At 37.4% G+C, this 19,730-nt stretch overlaps 1 protein-coding gene across 1 annotated transcript; it reads right to left on the minus strand.

The window, feature by feature from the left end:
- Positions 1-9,790: 9,790 nt before the first annotated feature.
- On the minus strand, positions 9,791-11,739 carry LOC131648377 (embryo-specific protein ATS3B-like). Its single transcript, XM_058918142.1, has 3 exons — positions 11,488-11,739; positions 11,185-11,307; positions 9,791-10,295 (listed from the first exon to the last, which is right to left on the minus strand). Exons 1-3 carry the CDS (start codon positions 11,614-11,616, stop codon positions 10,047-10,049), a joined length of 501 nt encoding a protein of 166 aa, XP_058774125.1. The 5' UTR covers positions 11,617-11,739; the 3' UTR covers positions 9,791-10,046.
- Between the last annotated feature and the right edge of the window lie 7,991 nt (positions 11,740-19,730).

A 19,730-nucleotide genomic window follows, 5' to 3' on the forward strand; every position in this document is an offset into this window, starting at 1 on the left:
TAATTTCATACATAAATAAAAGGCTTAAATAGTTTTTTGGTTCCTGTAAGTTAGCGTATTTTTGGTTTTCGCCCCTGTATATATTTTTTTTGGATAAAGTCCTTAAATATTGATTTTTTTTTTGATTTAGTCCCTAAAACTAAAATCCGCAGGAAAATCTGCAGGTTTCGTGTGAATTTGGTTCAGGATTTTAATTTTAGGGACTAAAACAATTTTTTTTTTAACATTGAGGAATCATTCTCAAGAAAAAAAAGATACAGAGACGTGTTAGAACAAGATTTGTTCTGATCAATATTCTTAGTTTTGATGATAACAAGGATATGAATTTTGTGTGAGATAATGTGGTACTCTAATACATTGCAATTTCCCTTTCAGGAAATATATAAAGAGTATGCACAAATCAGCGCTCAGAAGCTTTGTCTCAGAAGGTTCAGCATGCAACATCAGAACATGGTCTGGCAAGACATCAGAAGATGGTCAAAGCAGAATCAGAACATGGGTCTATGGAAGCATCAGAAGAACTTGAGGTCAGAAGCAGAAGCACTGAAGTTCTCATGGTATCACGCTCAGAAGCACTTCAAGGTCAGAAGACAAGAAGATGCTATGCACCAAGCTGTTTGACTCTGATGATATTCAAACGTTGTATACACAAACATCAGATCAGAAGAAAGTACAGGTGGCAGGCTACGTTGACTGACAAAAGGAACGTTGGAAGCTATTAAAGGCAACGTCAGTAGACACAGCGTGAACAAGGCTCGAGGTAGTTGACAAAAGCGTGAAACATTAAATGCAATGCTGTACGGAATACGCAAAGCATTAAATGCTCCCAACGGTCATCTTCTCAAGTGCCTATAAATATGAAGTTCTGATGAGAAGCAAGGTTAACCAGCTCTTGACGATTTTTGTGAATATTAACTTGCTGAAACGCTGTTCAAATCAAAGCTCAGAAACTTCATCTTCATCAAAGCTCACTACATTGCTGTTGTAATATATTAGTGAGATTAAGCTTAAACGTTAAGAGGAATATCACTGTTGTGATTATAGCTTTTCAGAAGCATTTGTAATACTCTTAGAATTGATTACATTAATTTGTAAGTAACTAGAGTGATCAAGTGTTGATCAGGATACTCTAGGAAGTCTTAGCTTCTGTCTAAGCAGTTGTAATTAGAGTGATCACGTGGTGGTCAGGATACTCTAAGAAAGTCTTAGCTTGTGTCTAAGCATTTGTTCCTAGAGTGATCAGGTTGTGATCAGGATACTCTAGAAGACTTAGTCGTGGGCTAAGTGGAAAACCATTGTAATCTGTTGCGATTAGTGGATTAAATCCTCAGGTGAGGTAAATCACTCCGTGGGGGTGGACTGGAGTAGTTTAGTTAACAACGAACCAGGATAAAAATAACTGTGCAAATTGTTTTTATCGTTCAAGTTTTTAGACTACACTTATTCAAACCCCCCCTTTCTAAGTGTTTTTCTATCCTTCAATTGGCATCAGAGCGCCGGTTCTAAGGTGCAAGCACTTAACCGTGTTTAGAAAAGATTCAGGAAGAGAAAAACGCTTCAGTAAAAGATGGCTGGTGAAATTCCAACAGATCCACCTGCATCTACCTCTGGCTCTGCTGAGCAATACAATGGTAACAATGGTTATACTAGACCACCAGTATTTGATGGTGAAAACTTTGAATACTGGAAAGATAAACTGCAAAAGTTACTTTCTTGGTCTAGATGGTGAATTATGGGATCTTCTGATGGATGGTTACAAACATCCAGTGAAAGCTAGTGGCGTAAGGCTTACGAGGCAAGAGATGGATGATGATCAGAAGAAGCTTTTCAAGAATCATCATAAATGTAGAACTGTTTTGCTGAATGCTATCTCTCATGTTGAGTATGAGAAGATATCTAACAGGGAAATGGCCTATGATATATATGAGTCATTGAAAATGACCCACGAGGGAAATGCTCAAGTCAAGGAGACTAAAGCTCTTGCTCTAATCCAGAAATATGAAGCCTTCAAGATGGAGGATGATGAAAACATTGAGAAGATGTTCTCAAGATTTCAAACGCTAACTGCTGGATTAAGAGTTCTGGATAAAGGCTACACCAAGGCTGATCATGTAAAGAAGATCATCAGAAGCTTACCCAGAAGATGGGGTCCAATGGTGACTGCATTCATGATTGCCAAGAATCTGAATGAAGTTTCTTTGGAAGAGCTTATCAGTGCCTTGAGAAGCCATGAAATAGAGCTGGATGCAAACGAGCCTCAGAAGAAAGGTAAGTCTATTGCATTAAAATCTAATGTTAAAAAATGCACTAACGCTTTTCAGGCTAGAGAAGAAGATCCTGAAGAATCAGAATCTGAAGAAGAAGATGAACTGTCCATGATCTCCAGAAGGGTAAACCAACTCTGGAAGAGCAAGCAAAGGAAGTTCAGAGGCTTCAGAAGTTCAAAGAGATTTGAACGAGGAGAATCTTCCGGTGACAGAAGATCTGACAAGAAGAAGGCTGTCTGCTATGAGTGCAATGAGCCTGGACATTACAAGAACGAGTGTCCAAAACTTCAGAAGGAGAATCCCAAGAAGAAGTTTCATAAGAAGAAAGGTCTTATGGCAACATGGGATGATTCTGAATCAGAATCAGAATCAGACTCTGAAGGAGAGCAGGCCAACTTCGCGCTGATGGCTACAGAAGATGATGGATCAGAATCTACATCAGAATTAGATTCTGAAGAGGTATTTTCTGAACTATCTAGAGAAGAGTTAGTTTCCAGTTTAACAGAACTTCTGGAACTCAAGGCTCATCTTAATATCAAATACAAAAAGCTGAAAAAGCAGTTTGAACTTGAAACTAAGAAGCTGGAATTGGAAAATTCTGAAATGAAGGAAAAAGTTTTAAATCTATCCAAAGATAGTGGATCTCCTTCTGAAACAGAAAAATCCATTCCTAGCATGAATCATATTCTGAAAGAATATGACTCGAGCTTCAGAAAGTTCTTATCTAGAAGTATTGGCAGAAGTCATCTTGCTTCTATGATATATGGTGTTTCTGGAAACAGAAGGTTTGGTTTTGGCTATGAGGGTGATACCTCACATAAATTTGAACCTGTTGATGATCTGAAGATCACATACAAGCCATTGTATGATCAGTTCAAATATGGCCATGCTCATGATATTAGGCTTACATCACATGCACAGAAGTTTAACACTGTTCACACCAAGAAGCATGTGACACATCCTAAGAAATATCATGCTGACAAACCTAAAGAATATCATGCTGTTCCTCCTGTTAAATATTTTGCTAAACCCAAGTTCAATCAGAACTTGAGGAGAACTAACAAAAAAGGACCCAAGAAATTGTGGGTACCTAAGGAGAAGATAATTTCTGTTGCAGATATCCTTGGCGGCAAAGAGGACAAAAAGCAAAATGTCATGGTACCTGGACTCTGGGTGCTCGTGACACATGACGGGAAGAAGGTCTACATTCCAAGACCTGGTGCTTAAACCAGGTGGAGAAGTCAAGTTTGGAGGAGATCAGAAAGGCAAAATCATTGGCTCTGGAACCATAAGTCTTGGTAACTCTCCTTCCATAACTAATGTACTTCTTGTAGAAGGATTAACGCATAACTTATTGTCCATAAGTCAATTAAGTGACAATGGTTATGATATAATCTTCAATCAAAAGTCTTGCAAGGCTGTAAGTCAGAAGGATGGATCAATCCTATTTACAGGCAAGAGAAAGAACAACATTTATAAGATTGATCTTTCTGATCTTGAGAAGCAGAAGGTGACTTGCCTTATGTCTGTTTCTGAGGAGCAATGAGTCTGGCACAGAAGATTAGGACATGCTAGTTTGAGAAAGATTTCTCAGATTAACAAACTAAATCTTGTCAGAGGACTCCCTAATCTGAAATACAAATCAGATGCTCTTTGTGAAGCATGTCAGAAGGGCAAGTTCTCCAGACCTGCATTCAAGTCTAAGAATGTTGTTTCTTCCTCAAGGCCGTTAGAGCTCTTGCACATTGATCTGTTTGGCCCAGTCAAAACAGCATATGTCAGAGGGAAGAAATATGGATTAGTCATCGTTGATGATTATAGCCGCTGGACATGGGTAAAGTTCTTGAAACACAAGGATGAGTCTCATTCAGTGTTCTTTGAATTCTGCACTCAGATCCAATCTGAGAAGGAGTGCAAAATCATAAAGGTCAGAAGTGATCATGGTGGCGAATTTGAGAACAAATTCTTTGAGGAGTTCTTCAAAGAAAATGGTATTGCCCATGATTTCTCTTGTCCTAGAACTCCACAGCAAAATGGAGTTGTAGAGCGAAAGAATAGGACTCTACAAGAAATGGCCAGAACCATGATCAATGAAACCAATATGGCTAAGCATTTCTGGGCAGAAGCAATAAACACTGCATGTTATATTCATAATAGAATCTCTATCAGACCTATTCTAAATAAGACTCCTTATGAATTGTGGAAGAACAGAAAGCCCAACATTTCATATTTCCATCCTTTTGGATGTGTTTGTTTTATTCTGAACACTAAAGATCATCTTGGTAAGTTTAATTCTAAGGCACAAAAGTGTTTCGTTCTTGGATATTCTGAACGCTCTAAAGGCTACAGAGTATACAATACTGAAACATTGATTGTTGAAGAATCAATCAATATCAGGTTTGATGATAAGCTTGGTCTTGAAAAACCAAAGCAGTTTGAGAATTTTGCAGATTTTGATATTGATATATCAGAAGAAGTAGAACCAAGAAGCAATGCTGCAGAAGCTGGAAGTCTCAGAAGCAATGGATCAGAAGATCAAGTTGCTGCATCTTTAGAGAATCTCAGGATTTCTGAAGAGCCAATAGTCAGAAGATCACCTAGACTTGCTTCAGCTCATTCAGAAGATGTGATCCTTGGGAAGAAAGATGATCCCATCAGAACAAGGGCATTCCTTAAGAACAATGCAGAATGTCAATTAGGTCTTGTTTCTTTGATCGAGCCAACTTCTGTTGATCAAGCTCTAGAAGATCCAGACTGGATAATTGCCATGCAAGAAGAACTCAATCAGTTTACAAGGAATGATGTATGGGACTTGGTTCCTAGACCAAAAGGATTTAACATCATCAGCACTAAGTGGGTATTCAGAAACAAGCTAAGCGAGAAGGGAGAAGTGGTAAGAAACAAAGCCAGACTGGTTGCTCAAGGTTATAGTCAGCAAGAAGGAATTGACTACACAGAAACCTTTGCACCAGTGGCCAGGTTAGAATCTATTCGTCTATTAATTTCTTTTGCCACTCAACATAACATCACTCTTTATCAGATGGATGTCAAGAGTGCCTTCTTAAATGGTTATATAGATGAAGAAGTTTATGTCCATCAACCTCCTGGTTTTGAAGACTCCAAGTCTCCAAATCATGTTTTTAAATTAAAGAAATCATTATACGGATTGAAGCAAGCTCCGAGAGCTTGGTATGAACATTTAAGTTCTTTCCTTCTGGAAAATGGTTTCACTAGAGGAAAAGTGGACACTACTCTCTTTTGTAAAACCTTTAAAAAGGATATTTTAATATGTCAAATATATGTTGATGATATCATCTTTGGAACATCTAATGCTACACTAGGAAAGGAGTTTGCTGAGTCTATGCAGGCTGAATTTGAAATGAGCATGATGGGAGAACTCAAGTATTTCCTTGGGATTCAAATCAACCAAACTTCTGATGGAACATATGTTCATCAAACGAAGTATGTGAAAGAACTTCTGAAGAAGTTTAATCTTTCTGAAAGTAAAGAAGCCAAAACTCCTATGCATCCAACATGTGTCCTAGGTAAGGATGAGGTAAGTAAGAAGGTAGATCAGAAGTTGTACAGAGGTATGATTGGATCTCTTCTATACCTAAATGCTTCTAGACCTGACATTCTCTTCAGTGTTTGTTTGTGTGCTAGATTCCAATCAGATCCGGGAGAATCTCATTTAACTACAGTTAAGAGAATTCTGAGGTATCTGAAAGGTACTACTAATGTTGGTTTAGTTTACAGAAAATCCAAAGACTACAACTTAGTAGGATTCTGTGATGCTGACTATGCTGGAGATAGAATTGAAAGGAAGAGCACTTCTGGAATTTGTCAATTTCTTGGAAGTCATCTGATCTCATGGTACAGCAAGAAGCAAGCTACAATTGCCCTCTCAACAACAGAAGCAGAATATGTTGCTGCTGCTGGTTGTAGCACACAAATGCTCTGGATGAGAAGTCAGCTAGAAGATTATCAGATATTTGAGAGTAACATTCCTATCTTCTGTGATAATACATCTGCTATCTATTTATCTAAGAATCCTATATTGCATTCAAAAGCTAAACATATAGAGATTAAACATCATTTCATAAGGGACTATGTTCAGAAGGGTGTCTTATCTTTAAACTTTGTGGATACAGACCATCAATGGGCTGATATCTTTACAAAACCCCTTGCTAAAGATAGGTTTAAGTTCATTCTGAAGAATATCAGTATGGATTTATGCCCAGAATGAGAAGATGAGAAGATCTTATGTATGAATATCTTCTGAAATGAGATTGTATTAGTCTTTTATAAGAAGTTCTGATTGTAATCTATTAGAAGTAGTGATTCTGTTATTACTAACGTTTCATTGTCTAAGTTGACTCAGAATCTCTTTAAAAGTAAAACAGCTGTAACTGGCTATCCAGATGGTAAACACGTGTTCACTATCTCTGGACAAGCGTGCGTGCAGTTGAGGGGACGCCTACTTAGGTAACTGTGCTAATCACTCCTTTTGTCATTATTATCTCTCCTCACGTCACGTAACATTAAATGCCATTCATCATTTCTTTTATTTTCTTTTTCGTTTTTATATCCGTCAAACGTTTCCCTTCCCTAGAACGTTTCCTTCCCCACATTCCCTCTAGTTATTTCTCCATTTCTTTGCATTCTTCAATCAATGAATCTTTGCGCTCTCTCTCTTTCTCTCACTTTTCTATGAATATCTTTTGCGTAAACCCTAGTTCATTCTTCATCGATCTAGCGTTCATCATGAATCCTTCGCCTAGTTCCCTTCATCAAAACTTTAAACTAGTTGAAGAAACTAAGTCTCAAAAGTGGCTGATCTATTTGAATAGAACGGATGGAAGGGTTAATCGGTTACAGGATGAGAAACATATCTCGAGATGGCATTCCAAGTTTTTCTCAAGTCAGATCTCTTTTTTGATGCTGTTATCAACATTTATCCAAAGGAAGAAGACTTTCTTGAGATACTGGATGAAGTTAAGGATCATGTTCTTGACTTCTATGTTAAGAGAAAGCCCCGTTTGCGACATTAGCTCTCTTTCTGTGAACTGTCTCTCACTTCCTCCTTGAATTCATGCATCTCTCCTACAGTGGAGGTTCTAGTCTGGACAGGCATGCAGAGAACGCCGCAGGGATTCATGATATGCTAGCTAAGATTATGACTAGGCTAGGGTTGTAGTCCTTGTGTCCTTGTAGTTTTCTTTGCTTATTGCACTTATGTATCAGCATACATCCTTTGTAATCCTGCTTGTTTAAATCAATGAAAAGTTTGATTCTGTTTCTTTCCTTTGTCGTTTTCTACATCTGAATCTTTTATATTCTTTTTGATGTTATGACAAAAAGGGGGAGAAAATATATGATAAATGATCTGATTAATATTATCAGTTTCCGGGTAAAAAAGTAAAAAAGGCCTCACATTACTAACAGAACTTGCAAAGTTCTATGCTTTACGTTATGTTGTTGCAGGAATTGAAGATTCTCTTTACAAGATCAACATAAGAAGCAACAAGATGAATCAAGTTCTTGGATTCTTGAAGCAAGCTGAGTGCTATGAAGCTTCAGAATCAGAATCAGAAGCAAGAAGGAAGAATGTTCAGATATTCTGATGATAGAATATGATCTGAAACATTATGTCTATTTGTTCTGATACATTTTATATGGCTCTGATACATATTATGTGTTCTGGAACATATTCTATGTTCTGACTCATTCATGCTGACTTTTGTCGTTTAGTTTTGTTCTGTAACATTTCAGGATGTAGAGATGCTCTGATGATGCTCTGGTACATTCAACAATGTTCTGATACAATCTAGCATGAAGTGATGAAAGAAGAAATTCAAGCTCTGAAGCTATCCGCTGGAAGCAAGAATCAGAAGCTGTGGATGTTCTGAAGATCTAAAGAAATTCAAGTTCTGAAGCTGTCCGATGGAAGCAGAAGTCAGAAGCTGGAAATGTTCTAAAGATCAAAGAAATTCAAGTTCTGAAGCTGTCCGATGGAAGCAGAAGTCAGAAGCTGGGAATGTTCTGAAGATCAAAGAAATTCAAGTTCTGAAGCTGTCCGATGGAAGCAGAAATTAGAAGCTGTGAATGTTCTGAGGATCTAAAGAAATTCAATGTTCTGAAGCTGTCCTATGGAAGCAGAAATCAGAAGTCATGAATGTTCTGAAGATCGAGCACTGTGAACGTCTCTACTGAAATACTCAGGGAAGTCTTTTATTATTAAAATTCTTCTAGTATTAATTTCAGGGGGAGATTATTCATCTCAGGGGGAGATTGTTAATCTCAGGGGGAGACATATTCACATGCTTATGCTATAGTTGTGTAAATTGTCTTTAGCCGTCTGCTCTTTCTGATCGCAAATTCATATCATTTATATATGTTTTTGTCATCATCAAAAAGGGGGAGATTGTTAGAAAAAGATTTGTTCTGATCAATATTCTTAGTTTTGTTGATAACAAGGATATGAATTTTGTGTGAGATAATGTGGTACTCTAATACATTGCAATTTCCCTTTCAGGAAATATATAAAGAGTATGCACAAATCAGCGCTCAGAAGCTTTGTCTCAGAAGGTTCAGCATGCAACATCAGAACATGGTCTGGCAAGACATCAGAAGATGGTCAAAGCAGAATCAGAACATGGGTCTATGGAAGCATCAGAAGAACTTGAGGTCAGAAGCAGAAGCACTGAAGTTCTCATGGTATCACGCTCAGAAGCACTTCAAGGTCAGAAGACAAGAAGATGCTATGCACCAAGCTGTTTGACTCTGATGATATTCAAACGTTGTATACACAAACATCAGATCAGAAGAAAGTATGTGGCAGGCTACGCTGACTGACAAAAGGAACATTGGAAGCTATTAAAGGCAACGTCAGTAGACACAGCGTGAACAAGGCTCGAGGTAGTTGACAAAAGCGTGAAACATTAAACGCAATGCTGTACGGAATACGCAAAGCATTAAATGCTCTCAACGGTCATCTTCTCAAGTGCCTATAAATATGAAGTTCTGATGAGAAGCAAGGTTAACCAATTCTTGACGATTTCTGTGAATATTAACTTGCTGAAACGCTGTTCAAATCAAAGCTCAGAAACTTCATCTTCATCAAAGCTCACTACATTGCTGTTGTAATATATTAGTGAGATTAAGCTTAAACGTTAAGAGGAATATCACTGTTGTGATTATAGCTTTTCAGAAGCGTTTGTAATACTCTTAGAATTGATTACATTAATTTGTAAGTAACTAGAGTGATCAAGTGTTGATCAGGATACTCTAGGAAGTCCTAGCTTGTGTCTAAGCAGTTGTAATTAGAGTGATCACGTGGTGGTCAGGATACTCTAAGAAAGTCTTAGCTTGTGTCTAAGCATTTGTTCCTAGAGTGATCAGGTTGTGATCAGGATACTCTAGAAGACTTAGTCGTGGGCTAAGTGGAAAACCATTGTAATCTGTTGCGATTAGTGGATTAAATCCTCAGGTGAGGTAAATCACTCCGTGGGGGTGGACTGGAGTAGTTTAGTTAACAACGAACCAGGATAAAAATAACTGTGCAAATTGTTTTTATCGTTCAAGTTTTTAGACTACACTTATTCAAACCCCCCCTTTCTAAGTGTTTTTCTATCCTTCAAGACGAAAATAAAAAAACACGCTAACTTACAGGGACCAACTCACTACTTTTATATACTATTGGAAATTTGATCTTAGACATGATGCAATACACATTTTTTTTTTGTTTGAAGAAAAGAAATGCGTTTAAGGTATATAACACTAAATTTGATGTCCGCAATAATTGGAGCCCCGACGTATACCCTCAGGAATGAAATAATTGTAGTTGAAACTGATAGGTGGATCATTATGGTCGTAGACAACGATTGTCTCAGGCATCCAACCATCTGATCCAATCCTAGCTACATACAATTTGCATATTTTTCCAATACAATGTTCCAATACGTCGTATATGAGTGTCTTGCATCGCTCAAACAACTCAGGCTCAGAATCTACTTTTAAAACTGTAATCTGCATAAAATTCAAATCGATAAATTTCATTATTTCATTCAAAGAAAAAAAAAAGTAAAATAAAGCTACTGTTTTTCATGTAAGTTATAAATAATTTTTGTAACCTATCATTAAGAGTTTTTATTCAAATAAAATTGAAAATATATATTTTGGTCAAACATATTAGACATATTGCTCTTAAAACAGACTTCCATTGATCATATTATTTTCAGAGTCACAGAAGAGGAAGCAATAAGAACAATATGTTTGATTAGATCCATTGACCCTTATTTAAGTATTCCCCCAATAAAATTAGTTCTAAAAGATTGAAATGGGTCAGGTTGTCCCAGTCCATTAATTACATCTCTATATGTTTTTGAAAAAAAAAAGTAAAATTTAAATTAATTTTTTATTTATAATTTATATATAAAAATGTATTTAATTATATAAATTTCATATAAAAATAGATACATTTCAAATTTTCTTCCATTAAACTAACCCAATTAATAGCTATCCATAAACAATTAATTGTCACATTCTACTTATTCACTTTTAATGAGGGAAATTCTGACTATTGAATTACTAAAAAAAAAAAGTTAAATTTGGTTGAATTGAAGAAATATAATTTTAGTTTAATTGATATTTAGAGTTTATATAAAATTACACTGACATCCAATCATATCCAATAAAATATATGATTATGAAGTATATAATATACTAAAATGTCATAAAAAATAAATTGAGAGTATAAACCAAAAACTGAAAAATAAAATAGGCCAGCTAGCTCATTAGTCCATAATGGGCTAATTATTCAACCAATTCTAAATTGTGAACGAGAACATTAATTAATATATATTTTTTAATAAAATTGAAAATTAATAAATAATAAGTTTTGAAAATAGAAAAGAACCTCTTTGCCATCAGCATCTCCAAATAAAATACCAATTGTATTTTTTGAATATTTTGGAGAATTGCAGTTTGTCTTTATGGTGATTCTATAAGAGCACATTCCCATCAGTTTAGTCTCATTAATCTGGAACATACAAATACAATATATATTCATTTAAAATACAATAAAATATTAAATTATTCAAGATACACATTCATGTATACACTACCAACTAAACATATTATTATTATTTTTTGGTTTAAAAATAAATAAGAAAAACTACTTAATATTGAAATTTTTTATTGAGAGTAAAAATTTATTTACTCGATGTTGGGTAAGGTTAAGTGTGGAATATTGATTCATTTGAGATTGAAGGAGAGTGACCAATGTTGGTGTTGCAGATGAGTAAGCAATGATAATGGAGAATGCAAGGATTAAAGTAAGAGCTTTCATGGATTTGTTGATTATTACTTATAATCTTTTTTTTTTTTTGTGCTTCAAGATGAAAAACCTATATTGTTTAGATATTTCGAGCTTATGTAAATTGTAACATTATAAAGGGCAATCACAAAAGCAATATTTTACGACACCATGAAATGTTAACATTACACTACTTTGATGTTTTATTATATTAAATTAGATGAGTTATATCTTTCGAAACCTTAATGGTTTCATTTATATAAAAAACCTTATTAGCTTCATGGAGGAACCAAAGGTTGTGTGAGGAATGTAATTCACTAATTCATTTGCTTTGTTGAAAGATCGTTAATTAGTTTTTGGTTTAGTCTATTGCAGATGAAATAACACATACAATCATAAACTCAGAGAAACAAAATGAAGAATATCATATTTAAATTGTAACATAAAAAAAAAATTCCAATTTAAAAATATCGATATTTTCAATTGAGTTAGGCCTTACTTTTTATTCTTATAACCCATTTATATTAATGTTTTTAGATATATACTCACTTCCAAACTATATAAATTAGAGTGTAACATTTAATTTGATCAAGAGTCGTATTTTTTAATAGATAAATGATATTTGAAATATAAAAAAAAAACAACAAAAAAATCAACACTTTAATATTTTTAGGGTTAATGAACTTTTTGGTCTCTCTAAATATCTCAAACTTTGTTTTTAGTTCTTCTAAAATTTTCCTTTAAAAAATGGTACTCCTAAAATTTTAAATTTTAACTTTTGGTCCTTCCTGCAATTTAGCGACGGTTTTTAGCACTGTTTTAGCGACGGAATTAGAGACCATTTTAGCTACGATTTTGTCATGAGGGACCAAAAGTTAAAATTTAAAATTTTAGGAGAACCATTCTTTGAAGAAAAATTTTAGAGGGACTAAAAACGAAGTTTGAGATATTTAGAAGGACCAATAAATTCATTAACTCATATTTTTAATTGTGATTAGAGAAAAATATAAAGAAACGACACATGCACAAGTTATTATTATTATTATTATTATTATTATTATTATTATTATTATTATTATTATTATTATTATTATTATTATTATTATTATTATTATTATTATTATTATTATTATTATTATTATTGAGTTCATGGAAGTAAATTTGAGAACATGTTAGGTAACAACATGGATATGCAATGAAGAAGGGTAACATTATGGAAACAGGTCCCAATAAAAATATCATATCATATCATATGCAGTATGGTTCACAATTAGATAATGATAAAACAACATTTTATTTTATAAACATAGTAGATGATACCATACATGTTGAACTTTAAAAGGTATTTAGTGTGTGTGGAGTATTTGCATATGTTTTTATTTTCTATATAAGGAATGAAAGAGTTCAACACAGGTTTGGATTTGTAAGGTTCTTGAACATTAGAGATGTTGAAATTGGTTCATGCATTAACATTAACAAAATGTAGTTCGGAAGTTACAAAATGTTGCTTACAACTTGGATATTTTTGATGAACCATAAGAAGATCACATAAGAGGAGAAATTGGTGATATATCAAGTCTGAGTCTCACTTTAGAAAAAAAAGTATTAATACTCAAGTGAAATAATTTATATATCTAATATCCAGAGTGTTCTTAAATTTTTGGAGACTTGTTAGAAATATTTTAAATATGACAAACAGATAGAGACCTTATTAAATAATTATTTAACCATTATAATAATATTTTTTGAAGTTCTATTTAACTACAATTTACTCATAAATTTTTTTGGGTCCTATGTAGTAATCCATCTTACACGTTATTGAAGATGGTCATGCTAATACCTTAATGTTTTGGGTTAAAATGTGACATTCAAATTAATAAATGTAATAGTTCAAAATTCAATATGATGATCTCGTAACTCCCCTTATAATCCAATGATATCAGAGCTTCATTAGACTAAAACTCCTTGTATCATAAGTCTTCCTAAACACATGGTGTTCAGGTGAATGTTCCATTGAGGAGAAGTAACAACAATGTTAGATATGGAAGGAAAAAATTTCTATCTGAAAAAGCATACCTATAAGAATGGATGAATTCATATTGAAGGAAAGTATATTGAAATATCCAGTGTGAATATGAATCCTATATTAGATGAAAAAATAGATGTTGAACATCTTATAAGTGACAAGATAACTTATTTTATATGGTTATTTAAAAGGGAAAATTTCTTTATAGACCTCCCAACCTTCTAGTCCACCTCTGGTGAAAAACCCAAACTACCCCTGACTTCGGAAATGCATTTCCGAAATGCTAGAAAAAGGTGTTTTCGGAGATGCATCTCCGAAAGCGCCTTTTTTTTTGAAAAATTGTCTTATTTCGGAAATGCACTTCCGAAAACAACATTTCGGAAGTTCATTTCCGAAATATTGCGCGTTTTGCAAATTAAGCAAAACAGCCCCCCTCCCCCATTCAGTTTACCCTAAATCTTCTTCAAACTTCCTCTCTTCAAAAATTTCTGCAAAAGCAAGTGTGCAAAAGCAAGTGTGCATTCCAAAAGCTTCCCAAACTCAACCTAAGTCATCCTAATCTCTTCAATTGGTAAGTTTTTGAATTTTTTCTATTTTTAGATCTATTATTAAAATCTCTATTAGGGTGTTTAGAAATTGCAAAAACCACATTGGGGTAGGTTGGTACTGATATTTAGGGTGTTTAGAAATTGCAAAAGTAGTTTTTAAGTCTGGTTTTGGGGTCTGCCATGGAAGTTGCAGAAAACTTCATCGCAGGGGTGTTTCGGAAGTTCATTTCCGAAAACACCTCCATCCCAGTTTCGGAAATGAACTTCCGAATGGTATCAGAAGTTCAATTTTTTTAGTTTTTTCTTTTGTGTGACATATTAATTGATTTCAATTGTTTACAGAAACATGTCAGGCAACCAACCAGCACGCATCAGACAGGGTAGGGAGACCCAGACTGCGTCGGCTAGACGCGAGCGGGCGGAGGCGCAGCTGGCGTCGACACAGGGACGGGGGCAGGGCCGGGGACGACGTGTGCGAGGGAGAGGGTACATCTGCTTCAGGATCTAGGAGTCGGCTGGCTCGGGTATCTTCTTCCCGCCAGCGAGAGGAGGAGGAGGAGGATGATGAGGAGGTGGCGGCAGTGCCCTACCACGAGCCGGAGGGGGTACCGGATGTTGACCCTCTAGCCGGGGAGGAGGATGAGCAGGAGGACAACTATCCGGGAGGGCCCTTTGACACTTCCGTGCTGATTCACTACCACGATCACGTCGCTCGGCGTATCTGGGAGGGAGAGGTATTTTTTATAATTTAACCGTTTATTTGTCACCATTTTTTATAATTTAACCGTTTATTTGTCGCTTATTTAATATATGTCGATTATTTGTTTTTTTTGTAACAGGAGAGAGAGCCGTTGAAAATGGTGAACCACGCCCGGAAGATTTTCAGTCTGTTTAAACCAGCAGCTGAGTGGTTTAACGACCATGTGCGAGGTTCAGGGCTTAGCGGGCTCTGCATGACGGGGTACACCACCATCAGCACCGGCATGCAGGGGGCATTTGTGGAGCGCTGGCACAAGGAGACGTCCTCTTTCCACTTGTCGGTTGGGGAGATGACGATCACCTTGCATGACGTGCAGTGTCTTCTCCACCTGCCGATTAGGGGGCCGCTGTTGCACCACTCCCGGATCCAGAGGGTCGAGGCCATTGAGTGGATGACGCTCTATTTGGGCATGGAGCACGAGGTTGCTCACTTTGAGTGCGTCACGACATCTGGGCCTCATGTCCGGTTCACCACACTGAGCTGCTATTTTGAGCACCACCTGGACGCGGCGGCCGAGGCTGAGGAGGCGGGTGACGAGCTATTCACACACTATCACCGCGGCTGCGCTCTCCGGTGTTGGTACATGCATGTGGTAGGCGCTGCATGCTTTGTGGACAAGAGTGCAAGGTACGTCGACGTGACCTACCTCCGCTACTTCATGGACCTAGATACCGTTCACCAGTGGAACTGGGGGGCAGCTACTCTGGCATACCTCTACCAGAAGCTGAATGAGGGCTCTAACTAGAGGACGAGGCAGTTGGTCGGATCCTGCACACTACTTACAGTACGTTTTATTTTAATACATTATCGTATTTATTTATGTTTCGTATTTATTTTTAATACATTATCGTGTTTCTGTTTCAGAGCTGGATCATCTCCTACTTCTCCCGCATCCACGGCTTTCACATCGATCCTGCGTACGTGGACGCCATGCCCAGGGCCGCCAGATACGTTCTCCAGAGGGGGAACGATGCGATGGGACCATACCGCGGATACCTGGACCGCACGATGCACGACGACGTCACCTGGAGGCCGTTCAGCGACTACGCTCAGATTGTCCCCTTTGACGGCATTGCTCTATATTCAGGCTGGCTGGCATGCGGGACTACCATCATGGTCCGGTATCTCCCTGAGCGGTGCATGCGTCAGTTCGGATTCGTGCAGCGGATACCCAGGTCACCCTTTGAGGCTGCTCCCGACATAGTGACCCGAGTGTAGCTCACTGCCATATGGGAGGACTGACAGCATCATGTGGTACCGTAGGAGTACCGTCTCACTCAGGTCACACAGGACTGGCACAGTGAGGAGGGATACGTCACATGGTTCTATCGGGTGTCACATCCTCTGCTGAGACCCGACGTTCCCGGCGCTCCTAGGCCAGCACACGAGGAGATCCTGGAGAACCAGCAGGCCGAGGATGACCACGCCATTGATCTCATGCCGATCTGCCAGCGGATAGAGATGCTTGGGCGGGACGCGTTGGATCGAGGTGTCGTTCAGCAGGTGTTGAAAGAGTATTGTGGTGTACTTTTCATTTGTATCGTATCCACAGAGATTATTGCGATATCACCGCCGTTCTATAGCCTATTTTGTCGTGAGTTAATGTTACTTTAAGTTTGGGTTTGCAAAAGATCATTCAACACTTTTAGTAGCAAAGAGTAAAGTAATGAAAGTTCTAAGTTAAAGAAAATGTATCAAGATTCGATTTCATCGACCTAAATTTGTATGTCTCCTTATAAATATACGTATATGAACATGGTAACGATCAACATAATTACGTATCGACGCCTATATCATCCGTGTCCGCAATGATATAGTTAGATTTACCGTATTGTTTAACCGACGATTTCTCCATCCTTTAAACAATACAAATAACGTTTTAAAACCGATACTAAGTAAACATCAAACGCTAAATCCATGTCTGCAATTTATAGTTTGATAGATGATAAAGTTAGATCTAGATACAAATATTGATGTCTCAAACACTTATACCAAAGAAAATCTTTACTTAACAAACTAAACCATCTATATTGATCATCACATGTTCATACATAATATATTCACAAGAAAACATACAAAAAGCTAGGAAGATTACATCTTATCTTGATACAAAAGAGATTTAGCTATCCATGAGAATGGTAGCTTGCTCAAGAAGTAAAGGATGAAGATCAACAAGCATCAAAGGCGATTAATCGACGATCAAGGCTTCTAATCTTCAACTCTTAGTTTGCTACAGTGTTTAGGGTTTATGAGCTCTTAAGAATGTCAAGTCCTTCCAAAAATCAGAATTACTCTTTATATAGTAAAACAGTTTTCTGTCCAGGGCGCGTCACGCCCTCCAGCTCGCTTCGCGCCATTACACTTAAGAAATATAAACCGCCAATGCGCGCGACGCGCACAACTCTCTGCTTTGAAGCTCCAAAATATCTTGCCCAGGGCGCGACGCGCCCACATCTCCGCGCGACGCGCGCATACTTCTGCCCAGCACTCTCTTATCAAGGTCAAAACAAGCTCCAAACTTCTCAAAAATGGCTAAAACCTACAAAATCACAACTAAAACACATATTATCATTAAAAGAAATCTTAAAATTATAAACTATAAATAATTATCTAAAACTTCAGGGAATTGTACGAATATACGATAAAAAACGGTCGAAAGGTGCCATTAATTAAACTAAATATTAACACAATTTGGCACCTAACAGCAGGGCGGTCCAGAGGCAATCGCCGTGATGGAGATGATCGTCACTGATGCGGGCCGTGCGGCGACATACAGGCGACAGAGGAGGTCCCAGGGAGAGAGGGTTAGGCACACCCAGTAGTGGTCGGGTTTATTTATTTTTTGTTTTCGGATTGTATCTTTCGCACAGTATTATTATTATTTTCGGCTTGTATATATTATTTGGATTTGATTTACCATATTAGTATTTTCAGTTTATCTGTTGCTTATTTTATTTGGCGTTTGCGTTTAATTAAAAATGCGAGACTGTTAAGAAAAAACATTAAAAAAAATACAGTTTCTGCATAATTCGGAAGTTTATTTCTGAAATCCCCCAAAATCTGAATAAATGTGTTTTCGGAAGTACATCTCCGAACACACCCCCCATGAGGTGTTTTCGGAAGTTCATCTCCGAAGACACCCCCCATGAGGTGTTTTCGGAGATGCACTTCCGAATTGTGAAATTTTTAAAAAAAAATCAATGCTTCGGAAGTTCATTTCGGAAGCAGGGGTATTTTGGGTTTTTCGCTAGGGGTGACTGTTAAGTGCCAAATTGTAGTTATTTTGTGTATGTAAATAGTGGCACTTATCAATGCTTTTTGTTAATATCGTTTGAATACTCCCCCGTTTTTGTGTAATTACGTTTACTTTACGAATACTTGTATTTTCATATACTTTTATACCGTTTGATATTTTTGTTGTATTTTTGTAGGTATTCTTGCGTTTTCGGAGCCTTGAGGAATAAAGTGTCGAAGACACGGCTGCGAGAGCAAAGAGGAAATAATTCTGCTGTTCTGGTGCAGGGCGCTTCGCGCGCTGCAGGGCGCGTCGCGCCCTCTTTGAGTTTGAAGAACTTAGTCTGGCAGAAGATTGGGCGCGTCGCGCGGGTTTTAGGGCGCTTCGCGCGTTAGGGCGGTTTGGTACATAAGTGAGATGGCGCGTCGCGCGCTGCATCCGGCGCGTCGCGCGCTATGCGTTTTTCAGTTTGTATAAATAGCTTAGAACAGATTTTTCTAGGTTTTTTATCACCTCTTCTTGACAAGTTGAGCTCTGATCCTTTTTTGGTAGTTTAGAGGCTTAGGAAACACCATTGGGTGCGACGTCATGTGGATTGATCATGGATCTGACTCGATTTCATTGTACCGGTGAGATCTTTCCGGTTCATCTTCTCTCTTCCCTTTGTTTCATTCCAATGGTGGGTGTTGTATGTATGTTTCTACTCTTATTGTATGTATATTTGTGGATCTTGGGATCGTTTATATATTCGCTTTACAAATCATCATTGTTGTTGTTCTTGATCTTTTTGCTTAAATGCTCTGGATTTGTGTTGTTGCAGACACGGACACCATAGATCTTGATTAGGAATGATAAATGTTAGTTTCTGGGTTGCAGACATGGATTTAGGACTAACAATCGTAGTGGGTATCGAGTTTAATGCCTCCGTGTTGTTTGTGTCGGTGGAGAAATCGCTGATGTGAATAGTACGGTTGAGCTTTCGTCGGTGTTGCAGACATGGGCACCGATGTGGCATCTCGAGTGATGCCCGGTGATGTTGATGCGTATTGTGAGTGTCGAGCGATAGATCTTCAGATTTAAGTATTCGACGGGTAGAACGAAATGCAATTCCATAACTATTTCTCTTAGACTATTGAGATTGTTTATCTGCTTTTATTTACTTTTCCCGCATTTGCTTTCCGCACCCAATTCATGAAACTTAGAACACGAGATAGTCGAACGGCAGTTCTTCTCACCGATCTCTGTGGACACGATAATTCCCGGATGAATACTTCCAAAACTTTTGTTGCTTGCCGCTCTACCGCTTCAACAAAATGGCGCCGTTGCCGGGGATTGGTTGAGATTAATCGCATTGCGATGGTTTTATGTTTTAAGTTTCGTTTGTTAAGTGTTTGGGCAGGAAGTTTTCTTTAGGTTGCGTTTGAGGCGAAAGCATTGGCGTACCGCGAGGAAGTTTCTTACCATTCGCGAAACAATAAAGGCGTCGAGCTAACGACGTTAAACGAGCGCTTGTTGGGAGGCACCCCAACGGTTTTATTTTTCTGTTTTTCTGTAATTGAGTTGTGTAGGTGTTAAGTG

Source organism: Vicia villosa, linkage group LG2 (genome assembly GCF_029867415.1).
Source record: "Vicia villosa cultivar HV-30 ecotype Madison, WI linkage group LG2, Vvil1.0, whole genome shotgun sequence".
In the NCBI taxonomy this organism is placed as follows: Eukaryota; Viridiplantae; Streptophyta; class Magnoliopsida; order Fabales; family Fabaceae; genus Vicia; species Vicia villosa.